Source organism: Nannospalax galili, unplaced genomic scaffold (genome assembly GCF_000622305.1).
Source record: "Nannospalax galili isolate Female #2095 unplaced genomic scaffold, S.galili_v1.0 scaffold806, whole genome shotgun sequence".
Lineage (NCBI taxonomy): Eukaryota > Metazoa > Chordata > Mammalia > Rodentia > Spalacidae > Nannospalax > Nannospalax galili.
This window is the reverse complement of record NW_008355419.1, coordinates 94,992-112,635: the sequence shown is the minus strand read 5'-3', so window position 1 is coordinate 112,635 and position 17,644 is coordinate 94,992. Positions and strand designations below refer to the sequence as shown.

Below are 17,644 nucleotides of genomic sequence, written 5' to 3'. Positions count from 1 at the left end.
CAGACCTGAGGGCTCCTGTCAATGACAGTGACAATGAGTCTACACCATAGCCCTACCATGTCTTCTTGTCCTGAAAGACTCTAAGTGAAGGCTATCAGCTGAGCCACTCCTTGAAGGGTCCTATCAGAAGCTGTGAGATCATATATAAGTGCTTGCTGTTTCCAGAGACTTAGTTTTTGTTATACAGCAATAAACAATGAGTATAATTTCTATGTAATTCATTTAACAAATGTAAATAATAGTTGCTGTAAACACAAATACAGTTCCTGAAGGTTGAATTACATATGCAAGATCACCCAGAGGTCATGGGATGAAGAAGTGAGAGTGGCTGAACCTAGAAAGAGTTCCTATATTGTAATAACTAGAGAATGAAGATAAAGAGACCACCCAGTGATGGATGCATGATCACTTTCTGTAGCAAGTGCCTGTAATTATCATAGAGATGTCTGTGGAATCTAGTCTAACTATAACACCTAGCTGGTAGCTTCAGGTGTACTTAATGGGCTGCTGTCCACAGTGGGCCTGATATCTGAGCATGGATACGAGAGGATCACAATTGGATATTTGAAGTCCCTCATCACACCTGGGTCTGAAATTGTTCTGATGTTTCCCCTCCCCATGTTAAGGGCTTAATCCCCAGACCGTGGCATTATGGAAAGGTAATAAAACCTTTAAGAGGGGGCTGGTAAGGAACCTCAGCAGGTAAGGGTGCATGCCATCGGGCCTGGTGACCTGAGTTTATCCTTGGAAGCCACATGGTAGAAGGAGAGAACCAACTCCCATAAATTGTTCTCTGACCTTCACACACATGCTGTGTGTGGTATGTGCATGCCCACATACACATACGCACACAATAAATACATAAATATATATATTTTTTGTCTTCTTGAGACAGGGTCTCCCTGTAGCCCCAGGTGGCTTGGAACTCACTATGTAGACCAGGCTGGCCTTGAACTCACAGAGTTCCTCCTGCCTCTGCCTCCCAAGTGCTTGGATTAAAGGTGTGTACCACAACATCCAGCTATAAATGTAATTTTTTTTAAAAGTTAAAAAATGAGCCAGGCGTGGTGGCGCACACCTTTAATCCCAGCATTCGGGAGGCAGAGGCAGGTGGATCTCTGTAAGTTCTAGGCCAGCCTGGTCTCCATAGTGAATCCAGGACAGCTGGGGCTACAGGGAGACCCTGTCTCAAAATGACCCCCCCCAAAAATGATGGGGCTGGAGAGATGGCTCAGCGGTTAAGAACACTGGTTGTTCTTGCAGAAGACCCAGGTTCGAATCCCAGCACCCACATGTCAGCTAACAACTGTCCATAACTCCAGTTCCAGGGGATCTGACCACCTCTTCCGACCACCTCAGGCATTGTACGACATGGGTGCACGCACCTACAGAGGACCTGGGTTTGATTTCCAGCACCCACACAACAGCTAACCATCTGTAGCTCCAGTTTCAGGGGATCTGATGCCCTCTTTTGGCCTCTGCAGGCATTGCATGACATGGTGCACTTATATACATGCAGGCCAAACACTTGTACATGTAAAATAAAAATAAATAAATAAATATATTCTTTAAATGATAAATGCTAGCCAAGTATGGTGACTCAGTATCTGTAATCCCAAAACTCAGGAGTCTGAGGCAGCAGGGTTATCTTGGGTTTGAGGTCATCATGAGCTACAGTGTGAGACTATCTCAAAAAACAAACAAAAAAGAAAAATGCAATAGTATGGATGAATCTTAATATGTTGTATTCTTTAATACAGTACAAACAAGTACATAATGATGATTCCAGTTACTTAAAATTCTAGATAAGTTGGCTCACTTCACATTGACAGAAAATTGGCAATTATGCCTTAAAGGGAGGGAAGGAAAGAATCACCAGGGCAACAGGTGACTCTGGGTGATGGAGTGATTGGTTTTCTGGAGGTGGCATCCTAGCTGCATGCATATGTCAAAGCCTAGCATTCTATACTTTAAACATTTGCAGTTTATCATGTGTTAATCTCAATAAGACTATTTTCTATTTTAAAAAGAAAGACAGAAGCCCAGGTCTGACATGTAGTTATTTATTCAGTTAGTCCTTACTTAAGAAAAAATTGTGTACCTGTGTGTGTGTGTGTGTGTGTGTGTGTGTGTGTGACATGCATGCCATGGTGTGTTTGTAGAGGCAAGGAAGAGGACAACCTGTGGGAGCCCTTTTTCTCCTACCATGTTGGTCCGAGGCATCAAATTCAGTTTATCAAGTTTGACAGCAAACTTCTTTACTTGCTGAGCTACATGGCCTCATAAAAAGCACTTTGGAAAGCCCCTGAGAAACCTCTACCCATCCCTGTCTGTCCTAGGATGGAAGGAGCCCAATCCAGAGACCACTAGGTTATGAGGCTGGCTCAACCCCTCTGTCTGGTGCCCAGTGGAGTTTGGTGCCCTCTCGTGGCCTACAGGGGCACAGCAGGCAAAGCTCCTCATTTCTCCTTTTTTGCCTGGAGTAGGGTGCCTACTTATCTTAGCCCAGTGGCCCTATGGGCCATCCCTCCTTTCATCAATTCATTTGTGCCCACTGACCCAGCTGTTGTCTCTATTCATAATTGAAACATTGACCAGAGATCTGGGTTATAAACGTGCCATCTTCCTGCCTAGATTGAGATGAGTTACAGATCCCTGCCTGGATCCTTCCTTTTAGACAAACATCTCTCACTTCTCACTCCTTATGGAGAAGGTTCATAGTTTGGGTAGGGGTAGAAGAAAGGACTTCTCTCTGAAGGCTGAGCCAACTCCACTGAAGGTTGTTTCCACGAAGTTTGTTCACCTGGCTCCATAGTAAGATATTTTTCTACCCTAGTCCTGCTGCCCCCACTTACCTCTTGCTGACCCTATACTCCCTCAGCATGGGGAAGTCAAGGCAACTGTCTAAAAGCCTGTGTCAGATTATATCATCCCCTGACTCAGCCTTCCAAGGCCTTTTCATCTCATGAAGTCCATGTGAGGCTTAGCTGCTGTGCCCTTGGACACAGGCCCACATGTATGCACCTCCCATCCTGTGATGAGGTGACACTGCTGTCTTTGCAGGATGTAATGTTGGGTGTTCAGAATTTGTATGGGAACCAACTGTGCATGACTCTCTTTTACACTCATGAAAACCAGTGCCAGGTAGTTTGGGATAAGTAATAGGAAGAATATTTTCATGGTTTTTGAGGCAGACAAAGAATTCTTTAAAAAATATATTGAATTATTTTTATTTCAGATATATGAGTGTTTTGCTTGTGTGTATGAAAGTGCACCACATGCATACAGTGTCTTCAGAGGGTGTTAGATCCCTTGGAACTAGAGTTAGGAGGGTTGTGAGCCACCATGTGGATGTTGGGAACCAAATTTGAATCCTCTCCAAGAACAGTAAGTGCTCTTAGCCACTGAGCCATTTCCCCAGCCATTTCCCTTTTTTTTCTGAAATAAGACCTCAGATAGCCCAGGCCAGCTTCAAATTTGAAGTGTAATTGAAGATGTCCTTGAACTCCTGATCTTCCTGCCTCTTTTTCCCAAGTGGGATTACTGTCATACATAACCAAGTCTAGTGGAACCAATTTTTTAAGAGGATAGAAGGCATTCAGGAATTCTGGCACATGCTTGTAACCCCAAATCTTGGGAGGCTGAAGTAAGATAATTGCAAATTAGAAGTCAGACTAGACTATAAAACAAGTCTGAAGTCATCCTAGGTCATGTTAAATAAAAATAAAAAATAGAGCAAGCAAGACTTAAGGACCCTACTTGGCCACTTGTTGGCTATGTGGCTGTGTGCAAGTTACCCTCCCTATATCTCATGCCCTTCAGAAAGAAGGGCCTCCTAGTGCCTCTCTTAGAATTCATGAGTTTATAGAAAGGTGGTCAATGGCTGGCAAGGGGTCTAGTACAGATGCTTGTTGGCCTGTCCATATCTGTGGGGAAAGAGTGGCCACCCTGTTTTGGGCCATCCATTGAATTTACTGTCTTCTTGGCCCCTCTCAGTCCTTTTTGAGGCCCAGGGTCCATGGATATCTTAGGAGCCCCTCACAAAAGCAATGAATGCTCTATTTTCCTCCAGGACCCCTTGAAGGTTTAGCAAGGAATAAATGCTCAGGAAACTCCTGTGGGTCCTGGATATCAGACCCAGGGTGGCAAAGCTGCCTGTAAAGTTGGGCTAGAGATTCAAGTGACAGATGGATTTGAAGTTTCATAGTAAGCTGGAAGTACAGGTAACCTTCTGTTTGGAAAGGGAGACCTGTATGGTGTTGATCACAGGACAGGTTTTGCTAATTGCATTTGGATGTGACCTTAGCTGGTACCAGCCCCTGGCTACACCAGGAAGATGTCCCTCATATAGCTGGAGGCCCCTCAAATGCCATCTATTTGTGGCCTGGCATTGAGACCTGCACGAGTCATAAGTGAGCCCAGCGATGGGATATTTTTGGCATTGGGGGTGGAGCTTGCAGTAAGAAGTCCAGCACCATGCTTCTTGGGGAAAGGCTGCTAGATGCCTAGCTCTACTGTCTCAGCTCTACTGGCTGCTGAGACCCAGGTAGGACAAACTCAGCTCCTCTATTCTGTCTGGAGGTCCTAATGGTCACTATGGCCTCTTTAGCGGCTAGAGAGGGGAGAAAGGGTTGGTGGGTCTGAAATCCCCAGTGGCTTTTCCCACTCAGGACTCTACCAGTCATAGTGACCTCTCATCCTCTTGATTCTTGCAGTATCTGATCAAGGCGCAAAGAGCAGACACTATAGAGGGTAGAGGCTGGAGGTCCTGGTCAGCTCTGATCACCTTGTTTTCCTATGATGAGGCAAAATGAAGCCTTGGGCAGTTGGGCAGAACTAGGTGGTAGTATAGACCCTAAGGATAGCCAGAGGGGGCTGATGGGGGTTCAGGGGGCTTATCTGTATTCTGTGACCTCTGGCCCAGGCTCTTCTTGCAGACTTCTGAGCAGGCTATGGCCAGTACCAGTGTGACCTTGGTGAGCTCAAGAAGCCTGTTCCTGCCAAAGCTGGTGGAAGGTCACCATCCAGAAGGCTAGTCACCTGCTGGATACTACAGCTCCTTTTCTGTGGTTAGCTGTCAGTGGAGGACAGGCCAGGGATGACTATCCCTAGTGGGTGGCCTTCATTGCAGACCTTTGTTTATAGAAGTAGAGAAAAGAAGTCGATCCCACTGAACAGATCTCAAGAGGGAATATCATTCAAATATGACCAACACTAGTCTTTAGCTTGCTTCACTAATATGAAATTATATTTCATTTTAGGATTGTGACAGTGTGTCATGGTAAAGTTATTTGGAGCTGATTTGAAAATAGGGGGAGCTGGAGTTGGAGATTTCTAACTCAGAAGAAAGAATGAATTAGATTTGGAAGAAGCAGAGTTTCTCTTCTGTGTTACCTCCAGATGGAAATGAACTGCCAGGGAAGGGGCCGGTGTTACTAGGGCAGGTGGGGTAGTGGCAGTATGTGCTGCTTGGTGCATGGGGCCTGGATTTGTGAAGACCCTACCTGGCCCAAAGTCTTGTTATCACTCTAGTGCCTCTGTTGACCAGCAATGGACAACTTCCAGTATAGTGTCCAGCTCAGTGACCGAGAGTGGGCCGAGTTCTCAGCCACTGCTGACGAGTGTGGCCTCCTGCAGGCTGGCTTGGCCTCTGGTGACGAGCTCTTGTCCAGTGACATTGACCAAGGGGACAGCAGTGGCAGCAGCCCCCCTGGGCCTCCACCCCTCTTCATTGGGCAGCTGGATTCCAGGGGGAGGGGCCAGCAGGGCTGTGAGGTGGAGTACGTGGCCACTCAGCAACTGGTCAGCAGGTCTCAGTGTGAGCCTGTCCTGGCTCAGGGGTCCAGTCAGCAGGTAGCCGGCACGTCCATACAATCAGAAGGTCTACTGTTCCTCTGCCCTGACGGTGCCCTTCCTGACCAGGGCTTATCCCTCCCAGGGTCAGCAACTTCCAGAGACAAGATGCAGAGGCTTTTGCAGGGACCTGCCCCCAGCCCCTCTGGAGAATCCTCTCGAAGTCCTGAGTCCCCTGGTCATAGTGCTACCCCTCAGAGGACTCCTGACAGTCCCGGAGCCTCACTGTGGAGCCCTGGCCGCAAGAAGAGGCGTGCTGTAGGTACAAAGGGGAGCAAGTGCTCAGGACCTCTGGGTCCTACTACTGTCCAGATGGGCTCCTCGCTGCTGAGTGAGACCAGGCCTGAGGAGGGCCTTGCGACTGGGCCAGAAAAGCTGATGGCAAAAGACCAGCAAAATAAGCCAGAGCCAGATTCTGCAGGTGCTTCTGAACATGGCTCTAGTACCTCTGAGCAAGTTGCCAGACAAGGGTCAGGCTTGGATCTGTCTACGCCTGTTCTAATAACCAAACAAGGTACAGATCAGATCAGAATGACACCAAGAGCTGAGCTACACATGGTATCCAAACCTGTCCAGGAGGCTCATTCAGATGTCTTCATTATCAAGCCAGATGTGACTCTCTCTATACCTGTCTCCAAGTCTCAACCAGACACAGCTTTGTCTATACTCACCTCCAAGCCTCAACCTTACATGGTTTTGTCAGAACATACCTCAGAGTCTCAATCTGACCTAATTTTGTCTACACATGCCTCCAAGTATGACATACTTTCCTTCAAACTTCAACAAAATATGAATCTGTCTACACCTGCCTTGGATCCTGAGAAGGTTTTGTCTGCACCTGCCTCCATGCCTCAACTAGACAAGGCTGAATCTGTGTCTGCCTGCACACCTCAACTGCATGTGGACCTACCTGCAGCAGGTCCAGGAATCAAGACAGAGGTGGATTCTTCTATGCCTGCTTCAGTGGTTGTGCTGTGTACTGATCTGCCTCATTCTGTTTCCCAGGCTGAGTCTGAAGTGGGTGTGTCTACACCTGCTATGCCTTTTTTACCCCCTGTTTCCAAGGCTGAAGCTGCAATGGTGGACACAGAGGTGATTGTGCCTCCAGGGGAACATCTAGAGAAGCCAGGAAGGGAGCTCTCACCAGGGACCTCTGGCTACTCCTCGGTGGAGTCCTGCCTAGGTCCTGTCCAAAACCCCAAGAAGAAGAAAGTACGATTCTCCATGGCTGTACCCAGCCATGAGGAATCAGGGTCAGGGGAGCCTACAGGTCCACCTTCTCTAACCTCAGCCTGGCCACCAGCCCCAAGGACAGCTTCAGGGAGCCGTGGGGGTTCTACAGCCTGGGATGCTGTGGCTGTTGGGTCCCGCCCTCCCCAGCCCCGGATCCTCAAGCACCTGCCACCCCCTACCCCCTCTGCCTCAAAAGAACCTGAGCCTAGAAGCTGTTTTGCAGTGACTCTCCCTGAGGCCTATGAGTTCTTTTTCTGTGACACCATCAAGGAGGAAGATGAAGATGTAGAAGATGAGGCAGCAGCCAGTCAGGCCCTGGATGAAGTCCAGTGGCCTGACACATGTGAGTTCTTTTTCCAGGACTGCCAAGCCCAAAGGTCAAGTTGCCAGAGAGGACACTCTCCAGCCCCACTCCTGAGAGCAGAGGCTGTGGCAGATGCTCCCCCTGGAGACTTGGTACCTATCTCCATCCCTGAGGCTTATGAACACTTCTTTAGCCAGGAAGGATTTGAGAGCACACTGCCACCAACTACCTTTCTCCAGCTGCAGACCTCAGAGCTTTCCAGGGAAGTGGGGCCTGAGGCATTCCCCAAGCCTGCTTCAGAAACAGCAGAGCAACTTGGCTTGATAGTCAGAGAACCAGGTAGGTGTGGCTTAGGTCTCAAGCCCCATCCAGGTCCTGGGAACACTTTGTCCAGGGAGCTAGGCCAAGGGGAGATATGGGGGAGGGACAGGGAAGGATTCTGGCCATCAGCCAGTGTGTGTGTGTGTGTGTGTGTGTACACACTCAGGGAACTACTGGGAGGGAAGGACGAGTCCTAGCCATCCCAGGACACAGTCCAGATGGGGCAGCTCAGGCCAGGCACCAAAACCGTTCAGCATTTTGGCTCTACACTGACCACTGTCGTAAGTCCAGGCTCAGGTGCCAGCAGGAACACTTTTCCAGCTTCTATGGGGGCAATTCCTAGCTGCTAGGGGCCCATTCCCACTCAGGCTATGCTGCATGAAGCACTATGAAACAATATCTCCTTTCTCCTTTGGAGACTATTTCATCGACCATAGAACAGAAGATCCTAAGGGAAAATCCCCCAATTGTCTTGACTCAACATGCAGTGTCTCAAGGAAGAGAAATCATGGGCAAGATCTGACTCAAACAAATGTGTCTGGGGCAGATGGTATCCTAGAGCAGGCATGTTCTGGGCAGGCGTGTCTCAGAGAGGGGCAACTAAGAGTGTGCTTGTCTTTCCAGGGGAGCTCCGGAGTCCCTTTGCCTCATTTACCTTCAGCCAGAATGATATGTGCCTGGTGTTTGTCGCCTTTGCTACTTGGGCTGTGAGAACTTCAGATCTACATGCCCCAGATGCTTGGAAAACAGGTCTGGGGCCCCTAAGAACAGAGGGTGTTGTGCTTGGAAGTAAGACTCAGGGGCTGGACTGTCTACCTCATCTGCTGTGCCAGCAGGGATGAAGGGTACATGGGAGGTTCAGGTACTCTTTGATCTTTTCTCATTGCTGACTGACCTCCAATACAAAGCTGTCCTTGTTTTGTCCTTTGAGATCATGTAGGCAGAAGGAAGTGGGAAGCCAGAGCTGGCGCTCAGGAGAGCTTCTGCTTCTTTTACAGTCTTGCTGGCCAACATTGGCACCATCTCTGCTATCCGCTACTTCCGCCGTCAGGTGAGGCAAGGGCGTAACCACAGCCTAAGCCCCAGTTCCAGCCCAAGCTCCAGCTGCTAGTAGCCAGGCCGGCCTGCTGAAGTACAGGACATGAAGATGAACCCATGTGCCCAGGACAAGGTGCTGCTCTTCTCCTTATCCTTTGACCCATCTTCTACGTCATCTAGGAGAGAACCAGTGTTCTTGGTACTGACTCCCTTGGACTCCACCTGAGGGTCCAGCCAGTGGCTATTACCAAGTTCACTTACCATACCTGGGAGAGTAGAGATTCAGGATTTTGGTTGAGTGGGCACTGAGGAGGGAACTGGGTAATAGGGCATCAGATTAGCAACTAAAAACTCTGGGGCACCCGGCTCAGTTTGAATATACATGCAATTCTTGGGATGTACTTATTTGAAAAAAATTGTTATCTGAAATCTAACTTAACTTGGTATGCTGCCTTTCATTTGGTCATGTAGGTAGGAAGAGCAGCAAGAGAGGACTCCACAGGGTCAAGTGTCAGAGTAACAAGGCCCCACTGGGTCTGGGAAGGGCTGAGATGAGGGTACTGAGTGGATTCAAGGCTTGGTGGAGACAGTCCAAGGACTCTGCCCTATTCACAGGCAAGTTGAGCTGGCAAGGACCTCCAAGGCTCTGAGCCCTGAGGCACCACAGCTATAACTTGCATAGGCCTCGCCTGAGTCAGTGATCAGGTCCTGGGAAACACCTCCAGAGGAGGCTTCTGAAGCCCCTGCAATGTGGGGGCAGGGCTGGATCTTCTCTGAGAGTCTTGGATAAGGTGCAGATAGAATTTGGTGGCCTCCTATGGAAGAATTGTATCCTGAGACTGTCCCATATGGAGCTTTTAAGGAACCAAGGCTGAGGGGAGTTGTAGAGTGAGAAGATAGATGAGGAGACTAAGGTGGCACAGCGATAGCCAGTGCAGAGTGGGGTTCTGCTCAAGGCAGCACATGAAGTCCCTAGGATGATGGGGGAATCTGGTTGCTCAGGGGGGGACACAGTGACACAGCACCAATAAAATCTCTCTTTCTTGTTTATAGTGTTAATCTCTCTGACTAGTCTTACTCTATTTACCCAACAATACTAGATCTTCCCATTCTTCTCACTAAGCACTACTCTACTTGTGATAGCTCTCACCTTACTGACCTCCTACTCTCATGCCCTCTGACCTCATACACACTGAGCTTGACAACCTGACTTTTTCCATGTACTTCAAATTCCTGCTGTCCCCCACTTCTGGGTGATGATCTGGTCTAGCACCCTCAGCATCAATGATGAGTATCTCATTGGTATCCCTTCCTGGTTTGTCCCTAGGAAGAGGCACCTCCCTCCAGTTGCTCTAGCTGCTAAAGCTGAGGAGTCAGACAGAACCTGGTGAGAGATGCTTCTACTCTTAGCATTCTAGAGACACCCTTGACCTACTGGGGTCAGACCCTGGTGGATTTAATGACGGCTAAATAGGGCTAGTATGGCTACATATTCCCATCCAGGTTGGTGCTAGCTAGTTATGTTTCTGAGAAGCAGCCCATCTCAGGGCCATCAGATCCATTGGATGAGTCCCCCCTCCTCTGCAGGCCTTCTGAGCCGTGGCCACTTCTGGTGGGAAGGAGATGAAGTCCTGTCACAGACAGGAGCCTCTTCATCTAGTAGGGAAGACAGAAGCAAGTCAGGCATCAGCCTGTAGGAAGTTAGCACCTCTCCCTAGAAAGAGGGAAGACTCTCACTTACCTGGGGGAGGAAGCAGGGTACCGGGTGAACCTTCCCTGGTAGGGATAACCTGGGAGTCCCAGAACACAAGTCTCAGAGCCAGCAGCACAGATCAGTCTACCCAATCTGCCAGGCCCTTGCCACATTCTTCTCCTTACCCCCAAGCTTCCTGTTCTGCCACCCTCTGTTGGTGTCCTTGGTCTCTTCCTGCCCCATATTCTCTGAGTTTTCTTTTCCCCTTGGAGTCCCCAGAACCCTCTGCCAAGCATGCTCTGATCCCAGGGCCTAGGACCACCTCATACCAGAGTACAGAATGCTACTCACAAGCTGAGGGGAGTCTGGGGGCCATGGCCCCCTGCTCTTAATGGAGCTCCGGTGTCTCTGGGAGGCTCTGGAATGCAGGGTACCTTTCTTGGAGAGCAAATGGGGGGTGAGGGGCCCAGGGGAGCTGGAGATTCCAGAGCTGGGATCAGAGACAGGCACAGACACGGGTACTGAAGGGAATGGCCTTGATAGCTCAGGTCCAGATGAAGTCTGCATCACTTTGAGGAACTGCTGGGAAAGTATTGGTAATCTGAGGCCCCAGTCTGGGACTACTGTGAAGCCCCAGGATCCCTTGCCTAGAAACACCCTTAACCTCTCTTCATGGCCTTCAAGCTTTTGGCATCTTTTTAACTCCACTGCAGCATACGTAGCAGGGCACTGACCTCATCTAGGCCTTGGATATCTGTGATCTTGCGGTGGGATGTAGCTGGTGGTGTGTAGGGATCAGCATAGAGTGGGGAGTGTGGGTTTTCCAAAGAGTGGTCTGGAGCCTCTGTGCCACTGTCCAGGCCCAGCACATTTACCTACAGGAAGAAGGGGAGACATGGGTTCCCCCAGCTGGAAGCAACCAGAACCTTCAATACTTTGAAAAAGAGGTCTCTGGGGGATTTAGGACAACCTGGACTGAGAGACAGACAAGTAAGTAGAAGCAGGAGGGAGAACAGCCTGGGGTCATGGCATGTGGTGGGCCCACCTTGGTCAGGTCCAGGTTCAGGGGCAGTGGGATAGTTGGGCCAGGTACTTCTCGGGCCTTGCCCTTGGATGACTGGTTGCTGCTGCTGCGCCTCAGCTCTGTCCTCTTTCGGCCAATGCTGGCACAGTTAGGGTTGGCCTGGTTCTGTGGGAACCAAGAACCTCCCAGAAAGTTCTCCTGTGCCTTTTCCCCACAGTCTCTTCTTCTATGAGGTTGCATGGAAGTCTAACTAAGTGCCCTCCCTGAGGAACCAGGGACCAGAGTCACTATGGAATTGGGGGACCCGGGCTCCCTAGCAAACAGAAGTCCCATAGTTTCCCACCTACTTTCCTCTTTCATTCCCTCAGGTACTCACAGGTACAGGATGAGCAGGGCAGCTTATAGAGGATGGCACTGAGGACTCAGGGAGGGAGTGGCTTGTGCAGGTGTTAGGGGGCAGTGGACACTCTAATTTCCATTTGGTCTGTCCATCAGAAGAGAGTGAACCTTGGTCTCCACCCATAACCTAGGCAGCAGAGGTGAGGTGAGTAGCTAGATCTGTCTCCCTACCTGTTCCTGCCTCAACCCACACCTCTGCTCCTATTTTGTACCACTACCTAGGACCTGAGCTATAGGGGCCCCACTGACCCCTCACCTGTGTGGGTTCTTGAAGTCCTAGGAAACTCTCTGGGCCAGGTAGCAGGTAGGCCCCATCCCTGCGAGAGACAGTCCGAAGGCAAAGCAGCCAGTGACTGTAATCCTCATAACTGGCACATACCACACGAATGGTGTTGATGAGGTGGCCTAGCACACAGACAATGTGAACTGAGGCCTGGCAGGACAGGGTGCATTCCCTATCCATACAGCCCCCAGCAAAGAGCTGGGCCATCCACCAGGATCACACTCTTCCCAGGAGGCCAGCTAAGCAGTGGGCAGATATGAGGGAGGACCTCACCTTCAATTAGGAAGGAGCGGATCTCCTTCTCCTTCTCTTCCAGGTTGATATGGATGGCACTCAGTGGAAGCTCCCCCTGTGGAGTGAGGAATAGGCATTCATTTGGGTCACCCCAACCTTTGTCAGACCCCATCCATTTGTCCTGCCCTCCAGAGCTGGGCTGAATACTTAGTCCACTTTGCACTGAGGTTGACACCCTAAGGAAGACTAGGTGGTTCTTTGTCCTGGGACATCTTCACTCTATCTCCTGTTGGATCATCACCAGAGATGCCAGTTGCAGACAGATGCTTATAGGGACTGGCCCCTGTCAAGGAAGCACCCTTTGTGTGTTTTTCAGTGACTGCGAATACACACCAGTATAATGCAATGGCTGCAGAACACACACACACACATACACACACACGCACACACACACACTCACACACAAAGGGTGAAGGTACTCAGAAACAAAGGGGATAAGCAAGCGTTCATGAGAGACTCCAGAGTGGCTGGCTGATGAACCTCCAGGATGAGATGGGATGTGGAGAGTGGGTACTCCTTCTCTGCACCAGAGCAGAGACTAGATTGACCAGGGGAGCCAAATAGGTGGAACCTTATGCTCTGCCCCAACAGGCCTTGAAAAACAGGTTTCTGAGTCTCCACCCCCACCCCACAAAAGGCACCTCCCTGGGGCAGGTCTTCTTGGGGAGGGCCCACCTTAAAGCCAAGCCCATCTGGCTCCTCAGAGAAGATGGCCAGGGATGCTGGGTACAGTACTAGGAGCCGGTCCCACTGCTCCTGTAAGGGATTAAAGGATGGAGTGGGGCTGGGCACTTACAGTCCTGACCTACCTGCTCCTACATTCCTTTCTGTCTCATCAGACTCCATGTTTCCATCTACCCACCTGGGAGGGCAGATATTGCAGCTTGACCCTTGAAGCACAGATGGCACTGCTCATAAATTCATGTCTTGATGCTCTTTGAAGCTGGGTCAGACTGCACTGCAGAGTCCAGGAGAGTTCATTCCCCTGAGGACCCTGGGGAGGAGAAAGAAGTACATTAGGGGCAGAGCTTTCAGATGGGGGAGGGGCTCGAGGATTCTTGTCACTGACCTGTGGGGGTGCTGAGTGGCAACGCCGCAGACCCCCCATGAGGGCCATTTGCTTCTCCAGGTGGTAGAGCCAATGCCTGAGCTCTGCTTCACTGTGGCAGAGAACAAGGAGCGGGGCAGGGAGTGGGCCTGAGGGTGAAAGAGTCAAGTGGACTAGGAGGCTAAACTTATAGTTCCCAGAAGTCCACAGGAAAGTCTCTTCTCCAAGGCCACCAAGCAGACCTCCAAGGTACAGGTCCAGAGGTGCCCTTTGGGGGCCAGGCCAGTACTCTCCACATACCTGTAATCTGGAAGGTGTGCTCTCTGGACCCATCAATTGGGCAGATGCTCAATTCTGTCAGTGGTAGCAGCCCCTGCCACAGGACAGTGTAGGAAGGGCTGCAGGGACTCCAACAGGACAGAGCCATCCCCTCCCCTTGTCCATACCACTCACCTGGAATGTAAGTCCTTCAGAACCATGGGCCTGGAAGTACAGGTGGGAGGGGAACAGCTCTAGGTAGCAGTCACTGATGTCCTAGAGGGGGAGCAGGACCACCAGTCTTAGAATATGGAGGACCAGCCCCAGGCTGGCAGGGATGTTGGTTCCTGAGCATTCCTCTACCTGGTATGGCCCCTACCTGGCTGTGTTGGAACCGCAGTTGGACTTTGGAATAGTGTACAACTTTGCCTAGGTTCCTCACAGGTGTCCTCTGCCGCCCCTTTTTGAATACACTCAGGAACGGCTGCTCTAGGTTTTCTGGCTGATTTTCCAGGCTGGGAATGTCCTGGGGGAGCAGGGTTTAGAGAAAGGGCCAGAGCCCCAGGCAACATACACATAGCCACTGTATACGGTCCTGATCTGTTCACTCATGGCTACAAAATACATCAAGAACATACACATAGATGTGGACTGTACACGCACTGAAGCCTCTTCACATGAAAAGTAGCATTATATGTATACACCATACACATACACATAACTTTTTCACTCTGTGGTACATAGTGAGGTTAGGAGTCAGTGGGTTCAATCTTTATCCTCATTATTTCCTACACTGTGTAACTTGACTTTGGTCATTCAAGACTTTCCAAAGAGTTTTGAAGTGTCTCGATGAGATAACACTCAAAGCTGTCTCATGTTTTCAATGTCAGTTGGCAATGTTTTATTACTTGGTTCTATGAAAAAACAAAAACAAAAACATCCAGGGTCCTGGCTTGTAATATTTACTACTTTCTTTGGTATAAATATTCCTGGCACTGCCCACTTTGGTCTACCAAAACAATGTCTGTGAACTTGGAGGTGGAAGGAGACATTAGCCAGCTTTTGTGAGCCTACGCTGGCTTCCCCAGTTCACCATACATATACTATTTATCTCACTCACGGTAGAGCCATGACAATAGCCTGAGGAGTTCTCTGATCTGACTCAGGGCCTGGTCCTTTTCTTCCTTTTTCCAGTCACATAAGGCACATGCTGTATAATCTTTGCACTTGCAGTGCCTCTGCTGGGACTACTCAGCTCCAACTCCCCATCTCACCCATTCAGGGCTTCTCTCTGGATGCCCTTCTAAAACTCTAACCTTTGCTTTTCTCTTAGTACTGATTTAGTCTGGCTTACTCTATCTTATCTTGTTTGTCTTAACTGTTTTTGACATAGGAATGGAAGCAGGTAAGAAAAGCAGTCTAGTCTACTTTGTTTACTCTTGTCTCTACATAGCCTGAGAAAGGGCCTGGGCTGTGCTGGGAGGGAGGGAGGCTCAACATCTATACAATACTAAGCCAGTCCAGGCAGAGTTCTTTTATTTTTATTTATTTATTTATTTTTTTGTCTTTTTTGAGACAGAGTCTCCCTGGCACCTGCTATGTAGACCAGCTCACTAGGTAGACCAGGCTGACCTCAAACTCACAGATATTCACCTACCTCTGCCTTCCAAGTATTTTTATTTATTTATTTATTTATTTTGTCTTTTTTGAGACAGAGTCTCCCTGGCACCTGCTATGTAGACCAGGCTGGCCTTGAACTCACAGAGATCTGCCTGCCTCTGCCTCCAGAGTGCTGGGATTAAAGGCATGTGTCACCACGCCCCGCAGGCAAAGTTCTTTATAAATGGGAGGTTTGATATCATATTAGGGGTCAGGTAGGAATGGGTGCTAATGGCATGGAATGAGCTGGGATCCACAGGCTTAGGAGTAAGCTGGGCAGCAAGGAATGTTCTCTTTGGAAGCTGCCCAGAACCACCTGCATGAGGTGCTATGCACTGGCCAAGTTGAACTACTTCTAGCGCAGGCCTAGGAATGTGAACAAACAGACACAGATCCCATCCTTCCTGACTATGGGTGGGGCCTCCTGTACCCACGTCCAGTGTGGAAACTGATGCTGGACAGCACCTGCCAAAAACAGGCCATGAATCAGGAAGGGCCATGAAGCTGGTGTTAGGGCCTAGACAGCCTTGGAATTGTGACGGCCAATTATAGCACAGGTGCAGAATTCACCTAGAGCCCAGTGCCCAGTTGCAGTGCTCAGGAGGCTTGGCTCCATGCCTGGACAGGATTCCTCCCCCGACCCTACCTCCTGAGTGTCATACCCTGCCCCATCCAGCTATTGTGTCCTGGCTAGGGAGGACTACCAGGGAACCTTGGGACTCCCTCCCAGAATCATAGGACAAGCCCTGGACCTGAATGGAGGAAGTTGGGGTCTGAGATAGGGCCATAGAAAGGGATCCCACATCTTGACCAGGCCAGGGCCCCTCTTCCTCACAACTTCTGAAAATTTTGAGGCTGGCACTTGCCTTCAGGGAGCCCTGGGATCTCAGAGACCAGGAGATGTCGTGGTAGTATTCCCAGCTTGGTGAGAACATGTGAGAAAGGTATGCTCTGGTAATCTAAATCAGCTACAGCACCAGGAATACAGGATGGGAGTCTTGCCCTAGCCCTGATAGAGAAGTCCAGGTGCCTGTACACAAGACAGAGGCTCCTCCACCCTGGTGGGTGTGGTCCTCTGAGAGCAGTGAAGTAGGAGGTGTTCCTGTTAGACCTGCAGCCCAGGCTCCTCTCAACCTAATACCAGAGAGTTGGGAAATGGGACTGGGGGTCTTTCCTCGAAACTAATCCTTAGACACATAGAATGGTTGTTCTTCAGCTCTCATGAGAGTTAGTCTATAGGTGCTCTGGAGCCAGCTCCTTGCTGTATGGGGAGAGGGACCTGCAATAGGGGATTGTGGTAGCTGCTGGCTGCAGAAACAGCTCTGCCGGGTGTGGGGGTGTATGGGGACTGAAACATGGTCTGGTCCTGGAGTAAGCTCGCTATTGACTTTGAAGCCTCAACACTGCTGTCTGCCATCCGCCCCACTGAGAGGGCGTGGGGTCGGGGGGTGTCCCCTTGGATGCATAGCAGACTAAGAAGGCCCCGCCCTGTTTGCTACTGACTCAGAAACTGGTCTCAGTTTCGCTCTCAACCCAGACTTTCGGTGGATAAGCTCCCCAGGGAAGGGCAGTGTCCCCTTCCTCACGTTGCTTTGGATTTGATTCCCCCAAGCTGGCCAGGGAAGACCCTGAGCTGTTGAAAATGCAATGTCCACACTGTCACCATACATTGGCACACACAGTCATACAGGGGAAGCACAGAGCAGTACCCAGACTCCAGACCAGGTGCCATAGCAGACCGGTACTGGGCTGAACCTGACCATGCAGACCACCCAGGCCGCTGTTGCCCCACCGGGATACGCCCCTCTGCTCACCGTCCCGGGGATGTAGTGGAAGATCTTTTCAGCCACGGTGTCACCATCAGGGCTGGCCTCAGAGCCAAACAGGCCAGGTAGCTTCCTGGCGCTACCTTCTCTGAGAACAAGGAAAATGAGGCTCATGGCCTGGTCCTGGCAGCAGGTTGAGGGAGCCCCTATTGCTTCATGGCCAGGCCACGCCCCTCACCTGTTTCCCTTCAGCGATGGCTTTCTGGAGAAAGAGGCCCGCAGCCTCCTGGGGGCCTGAGGGACGCAGTGGCTGTTCCCCATGGGTGGCGGCAGCTAGCCTGGACTGGGCAGGTCGACAGGTCTGGGTCTCTGGTCCCAAGCTGTCTGCTAGCACCTCCAGCTGGTAGGCGTGGCCACGGAAGGCCCTGCCCTTACCCAAGGGCCAAAGGAGGGGCCTCTGTGGGCTCATGA

The 17,644-nt window shown here is 50.3% G+C and overlaps 2 protein-coding genes across 9 annotated transcripts in view; one reads left to right on the top strand and one right to left on the bottom strand.

Moving 5' to 3' along the window:
* The window catches only part of Perm1 (PPARGC1 and ESRR induced regulator, muscle 1), a 40,242-nt gene extending 31,059 nt beyond the window's left edge, over nucleotides 1–9,183 (top strand). For 4 of the 6 annotated variants that reach the window (XM_008852560.2, XM_017803046.2, XM_029555868.1 and 1 more), the window contains exons 2-4: nucleotides 5,262–7,729; nucleotides 8,336–8,461; nucleotides 8,710–9,183. In XM_008852560.2, coding sequence (XP_008850782.1) covers nucleotides 5,551–7,729; nucleotides 8,336–8,461; nucleotides 8,710–8,822 — 2,418 coding nt within the window. In that variant the 5' untranslated portion in view covers nucleotides 5,262–5,550 and the 3' untranslated portion in view covers nucleotides 8,823–9,183. Of the gene's footprint in view, nucleotides 1–4,475; nucleotides 4,547–5,261; nucleotides 7,730–8,335; nucleotides 8,462–8,709 lie in introns of those variants that run through there. The other 2 variants (XM_008852559.2, XM_029555870.1) reach the window with 2 other exon arrangements.
* Nucleotides 9,184–10,301: 1,118 nt separating this feature from the next.
* Nucleotides 10,302–17,494, bottom strand: Plekhn1 (pleckstrin homology domain containing N1). 3 transcript variants are annotated; one of them, XM_029555873.1, is made up of 16 exons: nucleotides 17,412–17,494; nucleotides 17,222–17,321; nucleotides 14,128–14,274; nucleotides 13,944–14,024; nucleotides 13,791–13,863; nucleotides 13,512–13,639; nucleotides 13,305–13,436; nucleotides 13,118–13,198; nucleotides 12,422–12,497; nucleotides 12,122–12,270; nucleotides 11,843–11,992; nucleotides 11,488–11,631; nucleotides 11,177–11,317; nucleotides 10,794–11,024; nucleotides 10,491–10,539; nucleotides 10,302–10,405 (listed from the first exon to the last, which is right to left on the bottom strand). In XM_029555873.1, the coding sequence occupies exons 1-16, from the start codon at nucleotides 17,492–17,494 to the stop codon at nucleotides 10,302–10,304; spliced, it is 1,869 nt and encodes a 622-aa protein (XP_029411733.1). The 3 variants fall into 3 exon arrangements, with proteins under 3 accessions (XP_029411733.1, XP_029411734.1, XP_029411735.1); XM_029555874.1 differs by having other exon boundaries at nucleotides 10,794–11,021; XM_029555875.1 differs by lacking the exon at nucleotides 10,491–10,539 and having other exon boundaries at nucleotides 10,302–10,463; nucleotides 10,794–11,021.
* Nucleotides 17,495–17,644: the final 150 nt, after the last annotated feature.